Source organism: Rhinolophus sinicus, chromosome 1 (assembly GCF_057876585.1).
Source record: "Rhinolophus sinicus isolate RSI-liver-muscle chromosome 1, RSI-T2T, whole genome shotgun sequence".
NCBI lineage: Eukaryota > Metazoa > Chordata > Mammalia > Chiroptera > Rhinolophidae > Rhinolophus > Rhinolophus sinicus.
Window position 1 is genome coordinate 37,118,950 of NC_142501.1, and position 22,759 is coordinate 37,141,708.

The following is a 22,759-nucleotide window of genomic DNA, read 5'->3' on the forward strand; positions in this document are numbered from 1 at the left end:
GGCTCACTGGTTACAGCTGACGGCCAACTAGCCACAGCTGATGGCCATCCACTCACAGTTGATGGCCATTTACTACCTGAGACAACACCTGTCTATGTGAGGCTGAGAGCCTGGAAACTACTTTCTGGGGCTCTGTCCCCACAGGGTGAAATAACCTATGAATTTATGTAAAGCCAATATGATGAAGTAGGGAGCCAGAGACTCATCAACTTTGACAATAGCTAGGTTTTTATGGGCCCAAGACCATTCATTTAGTATTTGCCAAATATTGAATTATTACAAGACAAACTACACAACCTCCTAAGATTCTTTGCTTACTTTATTTTCCCTGATTTGTATTTTTTATTTATAAATAAGTCCAAATATCTTTGCATGATACAAGCTCAGACTTTTTGTGTTTAAAATTTACATGAAAAGTATAATTTACAAAATTTTCTCAAAGTTTGCCAATATCACTTTGAAGTATCTGAAAAATTAAGTGACCTTTTTACGTTTTCACTTTAACAATAGGAGACAAAGATAAATCTCCACCAGAAGGTTTTATAAGCAAGGGTCTAAGATACAGGTGACACGATAGGTTGTAATATCTGTGGACTCAGTGGTTTAGGGAGAAATTGATTAACTTGTTAATGCGGACAACCTAAAATTTTCTCTTCTGTGGTTAGCAATTTGTGCCCAAATGCTATATACCACTGGCAATTTCACTTTATTTTCCAGATGTCAAATAAACTCTGCCCATAAGAAAACAGATTGCTAATTCTATCAGTGCAGTAGAAGACAATGTTGCTTGAAGGATCATTTCAAAATAAAAAGGACACTTCGTGTAATTAGTTGGGGCCTAGTAAAGATTGTATTACTGAATTAAACTTAAGTTCATGCCACCAGAATATGTAAACTTGTACTCGAGTCAGTTGTATGTTTGGAATATAAGGCAAAATGAATGCTTACTGAGGGCCAATGTTGGAGCAAGTTGAATAAAGTCAGTCGTCTGTGTAAGTAATTATCTAAATATGTTCTATGGTTTCTCCAATTTTCTACTAGGACCACATGAATTTATTAAAAAGTTATCACAACAGTGATTTTTATAAACAAAAGACTTTATTTCAAATATATTTTACAGTGTGTAATTAAGGTGGCTTTCCAGACTCTGAAATTTAATATTAAATTGAACAGGCAATGTACAAAATGATGGTGTTTTTTTAGGCCAACTGAATTCCTATAATTATTCTGTTTTTTTTTTTTTTCTTTCCTTTTTAAATTGAATCAGCAGAGACATCAGTATCAATGATAAAACAACTTTCATCCTCTTGGTTATATTTTGAGTAGCAACTAAGTACCATTCCATATTCATTTTCATGTTTAGAAAATGGTAGTAATAGGGAGAGTAAACTCTCATGTATGTGGACCTGACTAATTGAAAAACGATGATAGATTGTAATCAGAGCTGAACCGGTTCATTCTTGGTTGTATAAATAGTTTGCTAAGCAAATTGGTAGAACAAACAAAATTGTGGACAGATGTTTAGCCTGTTTAAGAAATCGTAACTATTTTTAAAGAACTTTTAGCAATACTATTGCATACACTTTAATACTAATTACAGTGCTTATAAAACAGGTCTTCTCAGCTAGCTATTAGGTTGCTTTAGAAACTCAAGAAAAATAAATTGGATTTTCATAAATAGTCTTTAACTTAGATATTGAACTAACTCATGCTTCCCTTCACCTCCATTATAATAATTGAGGTTTCAATGATGATGTCAAGTTATAAATAGGGATGACTTCTGAGCTTTAAAATTTGGTAAAAATGACAGTATCCTCACTTTTTAAAAAAACACATATATGAACTTCCTCAAACACCAATAACTAAAACTGAGAAAATTGAGATAAATGGAAAAAAAAAAACACACGATGGGTTTCTTTTCACTATTGCCAGTATTTTTTTGGTTGTTCAAGGCGTCGGCAGTAAGGAAACAATCTATTATTGCATGCTAGTCCTGTATATTCCATAAGAAACTAAAAAACATAAAAGCCAAGAAAATAATGTTTCTAAATTGGCATGTCACAAGACAAAGCTAAGTGAACTTTATTTAATAGGAGAAAATGGGTGGTGGTTGGGACTTTGCACCTTGGGTGAGCCAAGTTTCATAATCAGACAAGATTTTCTCCATGCATATATACTTAGATATCCCGATGATGCTATTTCCTGCAAAAAAACAGGATGAGACTGTGACCTGTGTAGCCATAGCTGGTCTATTACAAACACTACATGGAATGTTTATTTCTCAACCTCTCCAGTGGATATTTTCCTTTTGAAAGAACCTCAGTTTGTTTTTCAAATATTCAGTGGGTGTAGTTTGTGTTTCAGTTATATTTTCAGTGTTCCACTTGCCCGCAGTCTCTGAAGCCTACTGTTTTGCTGTGGTGAACAATGTGAGAAAGAGAAACAAGGGTAACATATGAGCACAGTCCTTGTGGATCAAATGCCCTCACAAAAATCCTATGAAGAGACAGATTGAGAGCTCTTTCCAATCTCAAACTCTTGCCTACTCACTGATCCTGTTTTGATATTTTCACAGAGGCCTAAGGATAAAGTATGGTAGGCAATAGGATCTAAAGAATTTTACATGCAAAAAAGGTAGAGGGAAGAGGAAAATAGCCCCATCTCCTGGTTGTGTGGAAACACCAAAGCATGCACAATAATGATTTGGAACTGTTAAAATAGTAACAGCTTTATCTCGATCCCTAGAGATTCTGATTAACTACACCTGCAGTTGGGCAGAGGCCTCTACATTTGTAACAGTTAATTCTGAAGCAGGTGGTCCATGGACCAGTCTTTGTAAAACACTTCTGTTAAGGGATACAAAGGGCAAAGAGTTAGTAGACTATATCCTCTTTATATACTTTATGTTCATTTGCACCAGATGTTATCTGAACCAGTGTCTTCATACTTATTTAAAAAACAGCCAACCAACTAAACAAAAAGCCTTACAGGAAACTATTACACACAGACCTGTCAAGATAGAAAAAAACAAACAAACAAACAAAAAACTATGGTAGAAAAGACAAGCAAAAATGGCCATTGGAAGGAAAGGAGACTTCTTGTGTTCTATATTTGCTTAAAACGTTGAAGGTGGAATTCAGAAACTAATGTCAGTGTTAAACAATTTAGAAAATATACATTATCCCAAATTAGACACCAGTAATTAGTTATTAGTAATTTCATAATCTGAAATTTTGAATTTTTTTCTATACAAACAGCAAGATGAATGACAATTCGGGTGTAGAAACCTCACCCCAATAACAGTGTCAGTCTTGAGAAATCTACATTAAGGGTGCTTTCGACTGTAGGGTTTTTAAATGTATTAGACTCAATTATGTATCAGAGGGGTATCTTTTGCATTATAGTGAAGCTACATCTCTGATGAGATGCATTATAACAAGGTCTGGCTATCCTTCTTGGAATGTCCCCCTTAAGAATTAAACCCTTAGTTTTCAGTTCAAAGTCAACTTCAGGAAGGGGGTGGGTTATTTATATTCAAAGCAAAATTAAGTTATTTTCCATACTTTAGCTCTTTTCATAATAAAATTAATGATTACCCCTTTCATAACAAGACTTGTGAAAAGAAACACAGCATAATAGGTAAAGAACACATTTGCTGTTTTTATTGGTGCCTTGCATGGCAGTAATACTGAAAAAAGAGAATGCAAAAACAAAAAACAAAACAAAAAAACAACAAAAAAAACAGGTTGGTGGCAACCCACATCTTTTTTTTTTTAAGAGTACATAAACTCCTGTTTTATTTTTATTGTGGCATGAATGATAACATAAAACCAAAAACATGAAAATATACAACTTATATTACACTATGTGTTATGAACAAAATATAAATCTATAACTCTATGTTATATTTACATAATTATTTATTTTATTAAATTTCAAGTGAGATGGTAGGTTGCACATACTTTGTTTTAAGCTCCAGGCATTTGATTGTCTCTTTTCTACTTTTTCCCATTTACACTCATAAAATCCGAAATGTTAGAAGGACTAAGAGCTTTAGAGCCAGCGGAGCTATATAAATACTGTTTTAGTGAACCAGTGACAGAAACACTGGGGAGTACAGGAATCAATCAGTAGAAAACTCAACACAACATCATCTTCAACCTGGGAAACTGATAGTTATAGGAAACTTTAAAATTAAATACGGTAAAAGCCTGTCTAAACGAAAACCTATGCCCTATAAGACAAAGAGATCTCTGAACCACTTTAAGTGGGCTTCATATTTTTCCTTGCCGACTCCATAGTTTTATTTTACTATTAATTTGATAGACAAATATCTTATAAACCTGTTTGTAAATACACAGTTGTTTATTACAATTCAATAATTTACTCATTAGAATGATTGAAAATGTAATTATTTTTGATGTTTTAAACATGATATAAGAGTTTTTTTTATGGGAACAGTAACAACTTCTGAATTAAGAAAATATCTGAAACTGGACAATTAAATAGTTAAAAATAATTTTCTTTAAAAATTAAGGTAAAGGTCTACTCCAAAAATCAAATCTATAAACTAATTTTATCAAAGAAAACTCTTTTATATTGTTCCTTATAAGAAGATTTGGTTTCAACAATGATTATGTTCTCTGGGAGGGATTTTATACATGGTTAACTCTTAACTGCAGATGTCAAATAAATGTTAAAAATTAACTAAACTAATGTAGGTATAAATGTACTGAAGAATACTTTTATATTTTATCCAATTGTAATAACTAGCCAAATTATTAGTAACTTACAAATGAGCAACTTTAACTTATTTTTCTCCAGTAATGTTCTCTTAGATTCATATTAAAACATGACTATTTTTAAAGGAATTGATTACAACAGCCATAAAAAAACAGAATTCTGGCAAAATTATTCCTCAGTACTGGAGAGAGACACAGAGAGAGAGAGAGAGAGAGAGAGAGAGAGAGAGAGAGAGAGAGAGGTGAATGGGAGGTAGGAAAAGAAAGGCGAGAGGAGGGAGACTTTATGTTCATTTTAGTTTGATCTTTCATTTCCTCTCTTATATTTTTTGGTCATCATGGGGCACAAAAAAAGAATACAAGGTTTTAGAATCCTTTACAAAAATTATAAACCAATCAAGTGCCAAAAAGGCAATGTGTTAACACAGTATGTTGCTATTCATAGCACCTTTATCAAATGACTTCAAAGCATTTTTAAACATTAATATATTATTTTTGTTTTGTTTTCTTTTAGGGAAAACTAAAGCAAAAAAAAAAAAAAAAAAAAAAAAAGGTGTGACACCAGTGAGTTAGAAGTCAGAACAAGAGAATATAATGCAGGGCTATGAACTTGCTTTTAGTTTCAGTCCATTAACAGTTTAGTCTCTGACATAAATTTAACTAAATAAAATTAACTTCCGAATATCAGCAGTTAAAGGTCACCATTAACAATTTTTTGTTTTCCCCTTCAAACAGAACAAAGTAAAAAACAAACAAAAAAGACCAAACAGAAATGTTTGTCATTTCATTGGTATGTTAGAATTGGTTTTAGCCATGAATGCCCTCAGTGGCATCTACCTGGAGCTAAAACAAAGTATTCTTGTAGCCCAAAGTCATGAAATGAAAACCAGCATCTTTATAACATGGTGTAAAGTAAGTATCCAGCAAACGTGAGAGGTGAACCCACATAAATCAGAAAGAATTTCTTAATGAAGACAGAGAATAAATTTTTTAAAATCTGTTTTCACATTGTACATAATAACGATATAAAAACAAGTGTCTATTTTTTCTTACCCAGAGTGCTTAAAAACAAAACGAAAACAAAAACAAAATTGGCTCTAGATGACTGTGGCAATTAAATAACTAAAATGACTGATGAAAGCATAAGTTAATTAAGATTGAGCACGACCCTCCTATTCACTCCTTTGTATTAAACACCAGAATTTGACATTATTGGGACCAAATTTTTAAAAAGGAGAAAATTTATGGAAGGGAGGAGAAGTAAAATTGTGTGGGGTGAATATGTGTGTGTTTGTGTGTGTGTGTGCACACACATATAAACATATATACACATACATATATGTGTATACATATATACATATATGTGTGTGTATATGTGTGTGTGTGTATATATATATATATATATATATATATATATATATATATGAGATGGAAATTCATTTTAAATATCTAACAACTTATTGGCTGCACTTCCAAATCAGAGCAGAATAAAATAGAAAGGGAGAAATAAATTATACATAACTTACTAATCTGGGAACAGCTGACCATTATTATTATTATTACTATTATTATTATTATTTTATCATCATTATTACAACACTAGCAAAAAGAGGCAGTTCCAATGAAAATACAGTCATCAAAAACAAACAGAAAAACAAACAAAACAAAATCTCTGACATGCAGGATATGATCAGCTCCTCCAAGCAAAACCCCAGAGCAAGTCTTTTGAGAGAGAGAAAAATAAAAAAAGGACTTTTTTCTTATTTATATGTAAAAATCAAATTTTCCAGTTGGGTTTGGTGGGGGGGTGGGTTGATATAGGAAAAGGATGACTGGAGTTAAAACCATAGCACATCCAAGCTACTGGTTGGGAGTATTTCCTGTCTGATGCTTCAGCACAAATAATGGCAATTGACTTTAAATGACTGTGCATTTATTTGTACAGGCCCTACCTCTACCTTGGCATTTGGCTTGCGAAATATAAATAAGCAGTTTCATCATCATCAGTTGTTGCTCTAGGCACATACTCTCCTGGAACCCAAATTTAGACTCCAGTGGATTCATCTTACAGCAAAGGAAGAGTAGTGGCAAGGGTCACTTGGTTCAGCCAGGTTCCATTTTATTGGGCTGCAATGATTTTTAATCAAATCTTGATTTTTATGGCCTGAAATGCACATGGCCCACAATTCCAAAATGCAATAGGCCTCCACCTCATTCAATGGAGAGATGAAAAAAATACCTTATAAAATCATCAGTTCCATTTCCTGATCAGGAGAGAATGCAATGTTGAAGAAATAAGTTAATTCTGTATTTCTGGAAAATGGCCAAATATATTCAAGGAAAACAATTGTTTTGCTTGAAGTTATCAACAGGAAAACCAACAGAAATCATTAAGTAGCAAACAATAGTGAAATCAACTGACCAGGGAGAAGAGACATCTGGGAGCAGTTTGCTAGTAGCTTCCATATTATACATGCACACGTCTATTACACAGGGCCACCTGATTCATCCAATAATAATCATATTAGAAATTTAAAAATATAATTTCTGAGCCCTAAAATGGTTGTCATTTGAAGTGCAAAGTCAAGGTCAAGGTTGCTTCCAGACCAGTCACTTAGGAGGATGTGGGATTTCATCCCCAGATGTGGGTTTAACTCACAACGGTCCAACGTGTTTCCTATTAGTACCATAATCACACACATACATACACACAAAAATCCAAGATCAGAAAATATTTTTCTCTAAATTTCTTCTCTCTCTCTCTCTCTCTCTCTCTCTCTCTCTCTCTCTCTCTCTCTCTCTTTTCACCTGAGAACAGCACCTACAGTTTCCATTAAAGAAAAAAAAAAAAACATCAAATCTCACCAGCTGCTGGTATTACAGGTTTTTCAAGGGATTGTCTAAGATATAACACTGTCCTAACTTAAGAAGGAACAGGAAAAAGGAAAGGGAAGAAATGAACTGGGTCAACACTTCAGTACAAATTTGGCACTTGCTCAAAGATGTAGTGTGGTGTGCAATAAAGAAAGTCCTCTAAAGAAAATAATTGCTTATTTTGTGATGGAATTGCAAGGAAGTTAAAAACAGGCTCTTTTTCCCTCTTCCCCCGCCCCATGCACAGACTTCCATCTTTAAAGTATAGAGATGGAGAAGGTGGAGAGAAGTGAAGAGAAATCCATCTTTCTTTTTTCTGTCAGGTGCATTACAAAAAAAAAAAAAAAAAATGGAAGTAGAAAGAAAGAAAAAAAAAAAAAAAAACAGGAAAGGAAGGAAAAGAAAAGGAAAAACCCGGAAACCCCCCTAAACAAAACAAAACTTAATTTCTTTTAAAAAATTGTAGCACAAAACAACAAAACACATTCACAAGCCACTTGTTGGCACTGTGTACCTGAGTGAGAATTTCTAGAACATTGTAGAACAAACAGCCATAAAGTTTATTAAAAAAAAAAGTTGACGGGTAAGACTTCAGTGCTTGGATGTAGCAGCTGAATTACTGGCATTATATTACCCATAGCTTATTTCAATCTCTTGTTGTTGATATTGTTGTTTGCTTGTTGTATTTTTTTTTTTTTTTCCTTTCGAAGCCTTTTGAGGCTGAGGTCTATTAGTCAGCTGATGTCCCAACTATTTAAGACTAACAGTTAAAGTAACAGTCAGTGTATGAGAAAGTTAATGTGCTTGGCCACTGGTAAGGATGAACCAGCTAGGGCTTCTTTAAGTCCTAAGGTCACAACAATCTTTTGACCCTTATCAGTTGGCTTGTCCTGCGATATGGTTTTCACTGTCACTCCCATAATCTACATCTGCATCATCCTCTTCCTCGTCGTACTCATCATAGATTTCTCCGTTGATGTCCTCAGCCTGTATCTCTTCTTTGATATGTGGCTCCTCTCCTTTCACACCGTAAGTGCTCTGGATGACAGGCATACTGGGCTCTGGGCTGCTAGACACACTTGAGTGCTCTGAGGGCAGGTGAGGGGAGGGCATTCCGGCCATGGTGATGGTTCCAGGATACACAACACCAGCAGTAGCGATGGGAATCTGTGCTTGTTGCCTGTCAGAGAGAAATTCCCAAAAAGAGACCATGGTAAGAGAAAAGTTAGCTGGAGACCTGACTACATAATTAATTTGCTCAGTTTGTCCAACTCTAAGGCAGTGATTTTCACCCTACTGCCCAACATTTAAAAAACTGTATCCAACTTTGATTCCAATGCCTTACTTCCATAAGTGCTTTATAGATTACAAGAGGGATATGTTACCCATTTGATTCTTAAAACAATTGTTTTGTTACTATTCTACTTTATGAAGAAAAACAAACAAAAAAAAGAAACAAAAAACCTGAGGTGCAGAAAGATTAAGCAAAAGAACCCAAGTCCTTGACTCCAAATTCATTTTTCCTTCATGATAACATGCAGAAACATTTTTTTAAAAAAAGAATTACACCGAAAGACCATTCAATTTTAATGGACAAACCCTAAAGTATTAGAGCTCTCATATGTTCACTACTTCCCCAAGAAGTGTTGGGTTCGGTTCTCAGCTTTGAGAAGAGCCATGCACAGGGGTATAAATCACAGACTCTTGGACAGAGCAGGGTGACACTTTCAAGAGAAGAGAGGGGATGGGGCAGATTTGAGAAGGTTTTTTTTCCTGAGGTATCCTCTGACCATTTCCATGGCAGTATTTATTGAAAGAAGCTCTCAGGATCTTACTAACTTCTGTTCCAAACATGAGCAACTTGATTTCTCTGTCTTTTGAGAGAATTGTGCAGGAGCACTGCAGTTGCAGGCAGCAGATTATGACAAGGTCAACAGCCTTGTCCTAGGAATCAGGGTGACACATCCTGAGAGAGGCAATCTTAATCCAGAAGAGAACTTTCTCATTCACACCTTGCTGTGCCCTAAATAGAATCCCTACCTTGTGTGATCTACAAAGGCCACACATGTGCCTTCAGAACCCAGAAGGCCCTCTATATTCAGAAACAAGTGTTTCTTTCTTTTAATTAATTTTTATATTGTATTATCTCAACTAAATGGTTAGTTGTTGTAGCACTTATCTCTGTGAAGCCTTGGGCACAATGAAAGCCAATGAGGAAAAGTACCCATAATGCTTTTACGTTTTTAATAACAGACTTCAAAATGATTTATTTTCAAATACTGGGTTTTCATACTAGCCGTTAACAACGCTTGCATCAGACCCATTGTTCTAGAAGCTTGGAGCAAATTCACATGGATATATTCTTTTCCAGGATCATGTGGCAGAAAGAGTTTGTTCTCTGAAAATACAGTGTGTTTCGGCTCTTTGCCAACTAAACAAGTATGTTTTCCATCCCGTTCAGTGTGGCAGGTGTGTTCCCTAGGGAAAAACACCCCAAGGTCCTCACCCGACATTGAAGTACTGCCGCATTTCCTGCCGCCTGTTCCGCATGATTGCCTTGTATTCGCCAATGCGCAGCTTTTTGCCGTCCACCAGGCAGGTGCGTTTTGGCCTCGGTTTGTATTTGTAGTCAGGGTACTTTTCCAGGTGCTGCTTGCTGAGGCGGGCTTGCTCCTCGTAATATGGCTGTTTCTCTAGGTTTGTCATAGCTTTCCAGCGAGATCCTATGAGGAAAAGAAGGTTAGGATTCCAGTTGGCACAGCGGCTAAGGATCTTAAAAAGATATACCTGAGAACAGGGACAATCTAAAGTCAAAATGCTGGTTGAAACCTAGAAATACTGAGCTTTGAGTCAAGAGATGAGGTTCCACAGGAACGGAGGTGTTGGTGGCTGTGTCCTCACAGAAACGGTGTACCCACAAGTACAAACACTGCGATGGAGATATATATATTTTATATATATATATATATATATATATATATATATATATATATTTTTTTTTTTTTTTTCTTTTTTTTTTTTTTTTTTTTCTGGCTAGGATGAACAATTTAGCCAAACTTGTATATTATATACTTAAGAGCTCACAGGTAATTTAATGGATGTAGCTTTCATTTCTACATTAGACAATTACACAATTCAAGTGTGAACTAAAAAGTTATGCAAAAACTCATTACATATTTTGAATCTGAGGCTAATTATCTACTTATTGAGTATTTTTTTTTAATATGGGGGTACATTACTTATTACAAAGGTTTCTAACATTATACATAATTCTCATTCGTCTCAAAATGTTTAAGTATGCTTGCATGAATGATTACAGTTTAAAAATTCACTACATTAAAATTTTAATTATAAAATATTCTATTAGTGAACATGCACTGGGTAACTACTGTGTGCTAGATACCGTGCTAAAAACTTTACATAAATTGTCTGATTTTTACCTTTTCCCGAAATCCAGTGAGATAGACAGAATTTATACCTATTTCCATAGGTCGAGAAAACTGAAGTTGAAATAGATGAAGTATTCTACCAAAGGTCACACAACTATTAAATTGTGGATCTGTGACTCAGAATCAGGTGTGTTGAAATTGAAAGTGTGCTGAAATGCATGTCTTTCAATACCTATGATGTCGATACCCACCTACTAGATACGCTTGAGCAGTCGTCAGAATTACATTAATAATATGTGAGCAAGACTTGGCTCTTAATAAAACACTGTCAGTAATATATAAAGATGTCACTTCTTATAACATAGTACGCATTAATGTTAACCCAAATTGATTTTCCCCTTCTTTTCACTTTGGATTCAAGTAGGATTGCAAAAAACAACTGTTTGAAGCGTAATTAAAAATAGTTTATGCTGATTCTAAATATAGGTGTGATTTAAAGCTTAGATTCTGTTAGTCTGACTATGTGTAGTAGTAAAAGAAGTAGTAGTAATAGTGTTTATTTTTTATTAAGCATGTGAAAAACAAATCTGTCTATTTGCAGATAGAGTGTGTTTATCTGTAAGAATTCAGCTCAACCTTACCCAAGTGCAAAAAGATCCAAATAATGAGGAGATCCTACCCAGTATTCCCTGGCACTGCTGCTTTTACCTGCCTTCCAGAGTCATCTAAGCAAGATCTTAAAAGCTTTTGAATAGGTTCATTACGCAGCCATAACTCCATATCTCAAATGCAAAAGGCTTACTGATGAACATTTCTTGCAGAGAATTCCCCAACATGGGCTGTTATATTTATTAAAGGAAGGCAGTGAAAGGGACAATATCTCTTCCCTTAGAAGTTTTTCCTATTGGAACAGATGTTGTCTGGGCGAGTATATACACATAGGTGTTACAAAGATTTATAAACAGATTTTTCCAGTCTAGACAGCCAATATGATTTTACAACAGAACTTGTATTTAAATAGCACTGTCCAACATTGTCAGCTGGTCAGACCGTATCATTTGTAGGTATAATTTCAAATTCCATCTCGCCCAACATTATTCTCTAGAGGTACAGAAAACGATTATGTTGTCCTCAAGGCAAATATAAACACAGGCGAAACTATAATACCACTGAACTGGAAAAATTCTTCTTGTGGAGTTTCTTACAAGTATGTAGAGTATACCAGAATTTTGAACCTCATTATTAGGGAGTGAAAAAGTGAGATTATGAGAAGTAATTTACTATTAAGTTGGTGCAAAAGTAATTGTGGTTTTTGCAATTATTTTTAATGTTTTAAACCACAATTACTTTTGCACCAACCTAATAAATAATTATAGGAATATGCTGAAAGATAGATCAAGGATGATTGACTTAAAATTGGGGGAGGGCAGTGGGAGGGTTAAAAATTACAAGTAGAATCATTTTCTATAATTCTCCCCCCAAATTCACTAGCTATCTTTATCATTACATAGAACAAAGAAACTAGCATCCTCATTTACAATAGGAATTGCCAATGATTCTTTCCTAAGTCTACATGCTGTGTACACTGAAAAAGAATATGTTGCTCTAAGGAAAGGAAATTTTCATGCCTCAGAAAAACCTGCCTTGGGATGTGAGAACTCTCTTTAGATTTCCCACTATATGCATGATGCTATATTAATTATGGGATATGCAGTGCTGAATCATTATGGTTCTTATCTTCTTGGAGCTTAGATTGCAGTGGAGAAGAAATACATTAAACAGCTAATTACAAAATTTATATTTTAATTATAACTGTGGAAAGTACAGGATGCTATGAGAACATATGATAAGGATGTGGGATCAATCTTCTGTAGGTGAGGAAGCCTTTACTGCAGAAATTACTCTTATAGGTATCAGAAAGAGAAGAGCATTCTATGGAGGGAGAATGGGATGGTTGGGGCCTTTGCAGTGTGAAGCGGGATTAGAAGAATTTAAAGAAATTTGGTCTGGCTAAAATACAGAGAAAAAGGGGTATATATGTATCTGTATGTGTATATATAATACATAGATATATGAAATTCGATCCATCCATCCATCTCTCTATAATAAAAGATGAATAAATTTTCAGAGAAGTTGGCTTCTAAATCTGGCATGACCCAGAATCACAAAATATTTAAATATTTGATAATATAATTTCTCTGGAAGTATCACAGAATCCTTAGCTACACTTTAAATATGGCCATGTCATAGTTACTAGTCCTTTTAAAATTAAGAATTAACATAGCCTAAGCACTAATTGGGCAAAATGGCCAACTACTCTGTTTTATAACAGGGCAAGTTAGTGTTTCAGTTGCGTGGCAAATACAGTTTTCATTTAATAACTTTTAAATAGGGCTAACCAAATGACAAGTGAGGTTTTGGTTTCAGTGGCTTTGCAGGTACAACAACCACTGCATGTAGCTGCCATGTAAACCCCTGAAGCCCACTATATGGGAATGGCAGGAAAGCATTTCAGCTGTTTCCAAAAGAGATGAAAACCTTTACTTGGTCTGGGTGTGGCTCGCTGCTAACCCTGGACTATGTGCAGGGAGTAAATCCCCTGTTGTCAAAGGCTGGCCTTTTACAATTAAAAATAGGGAAGGACATTTGGGTATTTCTCCTGATGACAAAGAGGAAGATTCAATCAAAAATATTTGATGTTCAAAATAAGCGGGAAAAAGATGGTCTTGAAAGTGTTCTTTTCCTTTCTAAATCTGGCAATACAATAAAAATGAAGAGTTTGAGCTGAGCCTCATTGTCATCTCCATGGGGTCTGTAATGAATTTGCACATTTTACTCCAACTACTGTATATCTAATCAGAAAAAGATGTCCCCCATCCCCTGATCTAGTGCCAAACAGTAAAAGGTGATTCCTTATGTTAACAATTTCAGCAGAATGGCTTATTAAAACCAGATTTTAGGGTATTATAAAATGCTTAGAAGCCCTTTAAAATGTCAACTAGGATCCCCAGAGACTACGTAAAATGTCAACCCAGCTCAAGCGCCTGTTTTAAGCAGAATGAATTAGTGGCATGCTGTCGGAGGCTGTTATCCAAAATAATCAGTAAAGAAGAAAACATCGAGCTTTCTTTGTACTTTTATATGAAATGGACCATTCAGAATAATCTTGTGGGTATTTGAAGATCACTTATTTATTTAAAGCTATGACTAAATATTGAGGTCCCAAATACCTCACTGTTTTTTTCTCCTTCTATACATTTAATTAATACAATTTCATTGAAAAGTCTGAAATTAGGCAGCACTCTCTTTCATGCAGCCTATTATAATATAATCATGTGGTTATTGTAATATTCTCTCCTTCAAACCTGAAAGGAATTCTTTTAGCTAGTCATCTCTTTCCCATAAAGTTTTTTGCTAAATTTTCCTAAAATATTTCACGTCAGAACTGGTATTTCCCTTATATTTAGGATAAAGTTTTAATCTGTGATTATCACCATTTTAGTATTCAGACACGTGAGTTGAGTGATAGAAAGACAATTTAAACAATCTTAGTATTTAATTGGTTTTATTTTCACATTTTGGGATTTCTAATTTGAAATTGATTGATATATTAAAATATGAAATGTGATTACATAAAGCATTTTATTCTTTTCTAGAGTTTTTCCAAATAACACAGGTATGGAGTTTTTGAAATAATGAAACATTCCATATGGAAGGCAGTATAGAGGACAAATGGATCATAGATGGTAAGAGCTGCAAAAAAATATGCATTTCCTTTTGATCAGTTCTGTTTTTTTATTATGCATGGATATATATATATATATATATATATATATATATATATATATATATTATACATAGATATTCACATTTTCTATGTACATCTAAAGCTTATATCCTCATATTTTTGAAATAACATTCATCTAAAAATTTCATAATCATTTTAGATGAAAACTGAAACACAAGTTTAAGTGGTTACATTTTTTGTTTGCTTTGTTCTCTGTACAAATTCATGTTGTGGACCGGTTGGCATCTATTACCATTGTTGAGAATATGGGATCAGAAAAACAAGTGTGTATGTTTCATAACTACTGTTAGATAATTCCTTCATATAAAGAATCAAAAGGGACATTACATTAACTACATGTAATTCCAGGTGCATTATGGGTTTTAATACCTTAGACAGATTTTGTTACTTATTTGTGAAAGCTGAAATTTGTTGATAGAGGTTAGGTGTTCCTATTCTACTTTTATTATTTGGTATTTAGAAGGCAGGGGATAACTGAAATTTGCTTAGGTTGTCTAGAACCTGGCCACCACAGTACTTGAAGATGAAGATGAAGATGAAGACGATGATAACATCAATGATGGTGAGGATGATTTCAAAAGAACGGCACAAAAGAAATCGAATCTTCCCTTCCTTTCTTCTGGGACTCAAATCGTTCTCTAATAGGTCTCTTTATAGTGAGCAACATTTTCCTCTCTTTTCTGTGTGCCTCACTGTTTATATGTATGTATGGTAAATAAATACTTTGTTATCTGATAAGCTGAAAGCTGCAATGGCAGTGTATGTAGAAGTGCACACTGTATCATCTTGTGTCCTGACAATCTAAACTGATTTTCAGTTATAGTTCTAGAACAAACATCATCTCCACATCCACCCTCACCCACACCACATGATGAATTCTATAGTTGAAAAATGAAAAGGATAAATATGGTTAAACCAATATCGAGTGAGTCATATGAAAGAAACTTTTGTTCCTAGTCTTAGTACAAATATATCTAAATTTTTAAAGAAGAGAACATACTACAACAATTAGTAGTATAGAGGCACACAACTAAGTTAGCTATAGTAATTGGGCACATTTCTCAACAGACATGGAATGCTTCATCGTCAGAAGAAAAGGCTCAGTGATGGTGCTTTTTTTTAGTTAAGCAGATAACATGAGCTGCCTGGACTAGAAACCCATTATCTTTCAATAAGCGCAGAAAACAGAACTGTACATTTATTCTAAACATCACTTAAGCTTTAATACTTTTCTTACCCAATATCTTGCTGATGTTGGAGTTGTGCATGTCAGGAAAGGCTTGAAGGATTTTCCTTCGTTCATCCTTAGCCCACACCATGAAGGCATTCATTGGGCGCTTTATGTGGGGTTCGTTGCTACCACGCCCCCTGGATTCTCTATAAATTCTTGATTCTGAGACTCCAGCACTTCCTAAAAATAGGGAACATTGCTTCACATTAGTATGAAAACTTTTGGCAATCTTATTCCTTGCATTGCTGTGTTTTAGTCTATTAAAATATCTGAAAATAAAAGTACATCTGATAATGGTACTTCCAGTTCTTGAGACAGATGCTTGTTTATGAAGATTTTGTGATAAGTCTTGTGGTGGCAAATGTTGTATATTTATATTTTTAATCTGTGTCTAATATATTTCCCTTTTTTACACAAGACTATATGATCTTTGATGTAAACTGAAAAGAAAACCATTGGATTATATCAACAGACATGCAGGCACTGTAGAAATATTAAATAGGTAAAGAAGCTCACAAAACTGTGAAACACTAATATGTTCAACAGAATGGATGAGTGCAGGTAAGTGTGTGTCTCTGCTATCTAGCGAGTATCAAAACGTAGAATACTCATGCCTGTTTCCTCTCTCTGAAGTCATATAGATAAAAATGCTGCTAACTCAAATTTTAGGTTAAAATATAATATAGACATTCTCTTGTAATGTACTTGAAATTATGTGTGAATAAATGTATGAAATATACTGATATAGAAATGATAATCTGCTCCCCAAAAGATATTTGAAAATGGTAGGGAAAAGAACAAATGAATAATTACATTATTACTATTTCTTAAAAAGTCATCAACCACATGTTTAATATGAAAAAAAATATATATATATATATATATTCATTCCCCTGAATTTTGCCCTAATGTCTAAGTTCTCCAGAGACCTACTGAAAGTTACATTCCAATCAGCAAGACTCATGATGATAAAACACAACCAAGAGTCATAGTGGAAACTTAGGGGGCTGCAGTCACTCCTCTAGGCTTTAAGTGACTCTGTAGAATAGCTTCAGCAGATGAAACAGCTTCCAGAGGTACTTGAGTTTGGGGGACAGGGAGGAGGGGGTGGGTGGTGAGAAGAGAGAGAGAAGCAGAAGAAAACATAAAATGTTGACAGTAAGTTTTCTAGGATTATCATTACAAAAGATGGAAGAGAGGTTTTGGTACCATATAAAGTTTTAAAATAATTTGGGATTTTTAGAGCGTATATTATCAATAAAAGCATTGTTTTTTGTTTTGTTTTCTCTTCCTTCATATTTTTTTTTCCTTTCTCTTCTTAATTTAAAGGAATAAGAATCAACCAAAATTACCTAGAGTTGAAGACCTCTAAAACAGCAAAAAAAAAACCATAGCCTATGTGTTGGTGGAGTTTCTAATTATTTCTCACTCATTATATGCTCTTTGGTCTGATGAAGATAGGAAAATATTTTGCACACAAGTATGACTGAATTTAACAAATAACAGCAACAAAATTTTGATGTTTTAATGGTGATTACTATGGGTACATTTTATCATGCTAATACAACTTAAAATTTATGAAATGTGTTATTACCAGTAAATGTCTTTTTATTGACAAAAATGAATGCTAATACATGGCAACAGCTTTCTAAAATGGGTTTGTAACTAGCAAATGATCATTTGCACATCTGCCTTTTCTTGCTCTTACACCTTACAGCAGCATAAGCAATAAAATGAACATTATGTGACTTCATCAAAGCTAAACAAGCTCTTTGTATGTAGTTAGGCCAGGTTTATCTTATCCAAGTGAAGGAGAAAATAGAAAGAAATGTTTGGATACAATAGACCAGAAAAATGGACTTTTCTTGGCTATCCACTGAATAAAATTCAGTTTTGACAGCATTATCTGGTTAAATGCTCAAGTTCAACTAGCTCATTGGCTAGTGCAGATCTGGACTTAAAAGTAGAATTGGCCCAAGGCATAGGATAGAACTTGTTGGAGATTCAAGGGAACACCTCTGTCCTGACGTACACTTCTCACTGGTTTTCCCTGGTGCCATCTTTTTTACATGCAGGCAATTTCCTCTGCAATAGTAACAAATTTGAGAACACAGCTCTTTAAATCACATATGTCACCTGGAGAGAGGTTTCCAGTTGGGGCTCGGTCTAAGAGGAATAGCACTTTTTTCTTTTTCCCTCTTTGCTGTGCTATTAAAATTATAGTATTGATTTAATTAGTTGTCACTGTGGATGTTTAGAATGTTCAGAGATGATGCAGACAACGGAAGTCTCGAGGCAAAGGAGGAAAGCAAGAGGCTGCACAGCTGGAGTTATACACTGTTTCCCTGAAAATAAGACTTAGCCGGATAATCAGCTCTAATGCGTATTTTGGAGCAAAAATTAATATAAGACCTGGTATTATGTTACATTATATTATATTATATTATATTATATTATATTATATTATATTATACCGGTATTATATTATATTATACCTGGTATTATATTAAATTATATTATATTATACCGGTCTTATATTAATTTTTGCTCCAAAAGACACATTAGAGTTGATTATTTTGGGGGAAACACAGTAGTTGGATTACAGAGGGCGGGCAGGACACCTAATTGTATGGTAGACAGTATAAGAGGGAAGGGTTACAAAATGCAAGAAACTATCCTAAAAATGTCCTCTGAGCCATGTATTCCAGTCAGGGTTTGACAAAAGAAAACTGGAAAATGAGCTTATATAAACAAATTTATGAAAAATTTGTTTCGGGGAGAGAAAGACAGGGCAGATGGTGATGGAGGGTATTTGCTTTAGAGTCATGCCATCTTGAATCCAAGACCTGCCTCCAGCACTTATAGCTCTGTATCCTTGGAAAACATGATTCAAAATTCCAAAGGGCCGATCTCTCTATCTGTACTATAACTTATCTCACAGGTAATGCTAGGGATTAATGAGATGATTGATGCAAAGCACTCAGCAGACTGCTTGGCGTATGGGAATTGCTCCGTACTCATGAGCTCTTATGGTAATGATCAGGTATGAGGTGGTTGTCCTGTATAATTTTCAGTAGTTTTAATGGGCACTAAATAGATACTACTGTACACTACTGGAATATATATATAAACAATTTTCACAAACCATCAGAGTCTCCACTCATATTGAAATCCATCATGGCATGGCTAAATTTTCCTTCTTCATTCTGTTTAACTGCTAGTTGCTGAGTCAGACTCTCCAGTGTTGTTTTTTCCTAAAAAAATAAATAAATAAATAAAAAATTAAGAGCTGAATCTAGAAATTATAATTATTCAAAGACATTGTTTTTTTCTTCCTTGGGTCATAGATAATACATCAGCTTCTAGAAGGAATGGGATGTTGATTTATTCACCTTTGCATATTCAGCACATTATGTAATTGAAGCAAATGATCAGCAGGAGTTTTGAAGGAACTCTGATTCTTATAATATCCTTTACAGTCTTGGCATTTGGGTTTGGTGTACCCAAAGGATATATGCTGGGATCCTGGTGAGCACCTTCCCAAATCACAAACTGTACATAGAAATTTCATGGAAGCAACCTGTTTTACAACATTTGGAATGCCTGCTTTATTTTTAGACAGACAGTACAGAGGTGGCATGGGGCCAAGAGAAAGTCTTCCAAGAGTCAGGTGACCAACTGATAGAAACAGAATTCACAGTAGTGCCCTCTGGTTGCCATCTCCTTAAATGCCATCTGCATTCCTCATGCAAGGGTAATGAAGACATTTAAATATTCATTGCTAATTGCTTGTCAAGTCTCTGTACATTCAATGTGAGTGCCTGCTACTTGGACCACAATTTGATTTGGATTGCTAAGCCAAAATATTGAGTTGGCGAATTATTTGAGATACAAATATACCAAAATTAGATCTGCAGACATCAAGTCATTTAAAAGCATGTACTGCATGATGTGAATTCGTGGAGAACATGGCATTACAAACTAAATTATTTTTGAGGAAAACATAATGCTTCATTTCAACCACAAGACATATTAAACTATGTTTAAATCAAGTAATTGGGTGATTTTAAGAACAGAAAGAGGATACAATGAAAGGTTTACAAACTTTTTCTAGCACTCTCCATCATTGCTTTGAGAATGATGTAGTTCCAAAATAGTTTTAAGAAAAGCATCTTTTGGATTTTATAAAATTTGCTCATATTGCTTTATAATTATTCATCTCATTGACTGAGGAACACAGCCATGAATTGAAGAAGTGAACCACATACACTGTGGAGCAGTTACTGGCATAATAAAATATTCACAATAAATAAACAATGATTTAAGATAATTGTATTACAGGTAAAAGGCCCAACTAATGCTCCCACCAACAGCCAATAGGGTATTGAAATTTGTAGCACAGTACCTGTTTTATCTCAACAAAATCTGACAGTATTACAGTTGTACATACTAGAGAAAAAAATTTCTGAATGGCCTTGGAACTCCCGTTCTCTATTCATCAAATTCTGTCCATGATTTAACAGAAAAAATAATTTAATTGTTATTCACTATAAAACACAGTAGGGAAACTGGAAATAAAATCATTCTATCAATTTTAATTCTAAAGGATTATTTAGTATAATGTTGAAATAAGTTATATATTTAAAAATGTAGAAGCTAATCTAATTTGTTTTGTGTGTGAAATTGGTAGTTTCAGGTGCTTTATATGTTCTGGATTTCTTTTGCTGAGAATCTCTTGCGTGCATTCAGCAGAGCTCAGAAGCACCACGGACACTAGCTTGACAGATTCTCTTTATAGTAAATGTAGCTGTTAAAGTAGAAGACAGATACATCTGAAAAACCACACTCCATCAACAGGATATGATGGTCCCCGGGCCAATGAAGACTTTACTATACTCTCTTTGGGGAATATACTTGGCATGGATTGCCTCTCAGATTTTGATTAAACTGTGATTAGGACAGTAATACTACATATTTTCTAGTGACCTTTTTTTTTTTTTTTTTTTTGAGGTGAAGTCTTTCAAGAAGAGAAAGCAAAATGAATGCAATCAGAGTAAGAAAAGAATGAAATGTTAAGTGACTTGTATGGATCTTGTACCATCTTACGAAGAGGCTAAAGTTAGCAAATGATGAGTAGGAAAGTCTCAACAAGTTTTTACAATAACTATCTATCTATAAACCATCATATAATAAAATTATTCCATTAGTTACCCAAAAGTAGAATTTACAATACTTCTCAAGAGGATGTCAGTGGGAAATAGTGGAAGTAACAAGATAGGATGCATTTTTTTTTTTTTTTTTTTGGTGACCTGTTGTATAGCCACTTACGCTAATTCTCAGACATGTGAACAGGGAAAATGAGAGGTGATTAGAGGAATCAGAGCACGCATAGGGTGTTTTTATTTACAACACTTTACAATAACATGTAAATCAAAATGGTAACATTACCACATTTTAGAAACCCTCACTGACTATAAATTTAGAAGATCATAAAGGAACTGAGGTAAGTGGGATATAATAAAACCCAAATGGTTATACGCTAAATATATGGCATATGTAAATATAATGGTTATATGGTAAATAATTATAATTCCATATAAAAATTGATCCTGTAGTGTTTATATTTATTTCTTATGTATAGAGGTAAATATAAATCTACATGTGGATAGGAGTCTAGATAATATACTGAAACACCAAAAGAACTAAGTTTGATTTAAGAATAGTTATCAAAGTTTAAATTGAATTTATTTAGACCCGAAGGAGGAGAAAGAATCACCCAAGTGTTATAAAGCACAAATGCTGGTACATTGGGAAGATTCCTCTCATCTTAACTCCTTCCCATCCCACACATGCTGGGCTATCCCCTTCTGGAGTCCACCTATGCACTATCATATCTAGAACCCAACCATTTGAGATTCTGTTCCATGGGTTAAATATTTCCCTTTCCAAAAGCCTCTTTTCAAACGTTACTGGAAATATTACTGGAAAAGGTAATATTTTGATTCTCAATGTTCTTATGATCAAATTGATCCTCTCTAAATAGAGGCAGCTGAAACAAAATGAGGGCAGTATATATTAGGTAGGAAGTGGGTATATAGAAGAATATTGACAATGGTAAACACCAAAGAAATTGAGTTTGGGGAAACAGAAAAAAATGTTGATGGGCACAGGTAATGATTTTTACCAAACGTACAGTCTTAGTTCTAACTGGCTCCAATAAAAACCACATTAGTCATAATTTGTATAGAAAAGGAAAGCCCCACGCCCCCATTTTAAGATCAGTGTTTTGGACCACAAATCTAGTACAGCACTTACACTATACTGTCCTCTCACTACCACCCAAATGCTAATCTGAAACTGACAAGATTCACTGGTCTTCTCTCCTCTTTTTTTCTATTAGATATAAAACAAAAATCAAAGAAAAATAAAAACATTTAAATACTTGCCAAAATTCTGAACTGCTCTGAGTAATCTCAGAATAGAGGGCTCAAACAGATTAATTACTACAAAGTAGTCAAAATGAAACAGTCTTGAGGATTTATAAATAAGGACCAGACAAGATGACCCGTATATTTTCTCTCTTGGATAAACACTAGCAATTGGATAACAACTAGGCTTCCTTTGGAAAGATGATTCTTATCTGGTTAATCGAATCTTACACAACTATGTAGGTTTACTAAGATCAAGGGGAAACATAAGGTAAAGTCTGTTTTTA

At 34.3% G+C, this 22,759-nt stretch overlaps 1 protein-coding gene across 21 annotated transcripts in view; it reads right to left on the reverse strand.

The window, feature by feature from the left end:
* Window positions 1–301: 301 nt before the first annotated feature.
* SOX5 (SRY-box transcription factor 5) overlaps window positions 302–22,759 on the reverse strand; it is a 946,176-nt gene continuing 923,718 nt past the window's right edge. For all 21 annotated transcript variants that reach the window (XM_088798391.1, XM_088798399.1, XM_088798419.1 and 18 more), the window contains 4 exons: window positions 19,190–19,298; window positions 16,051–16,224; window positions 10,123–10,339; window positions 302–8,796 (listed from right to left, as the gene is read on the reverse strand). In XM_088798391.1, the coding sequence (XP_088654517.1) occupies window positions 8,493–8,796; window positions 10,123–10,339; window positions 16,051–16,224; window positions 19,190–19,298 (804 nt within the window). In that variant the 3' untranslated portion in view covers window positions 302–8,492. The remainder of the gene's footprint in view (window positions 8,797–10,122; window positions 10,340–16,050; window positions 16,225–19,189; window positions 19,299–22,759) is intronic.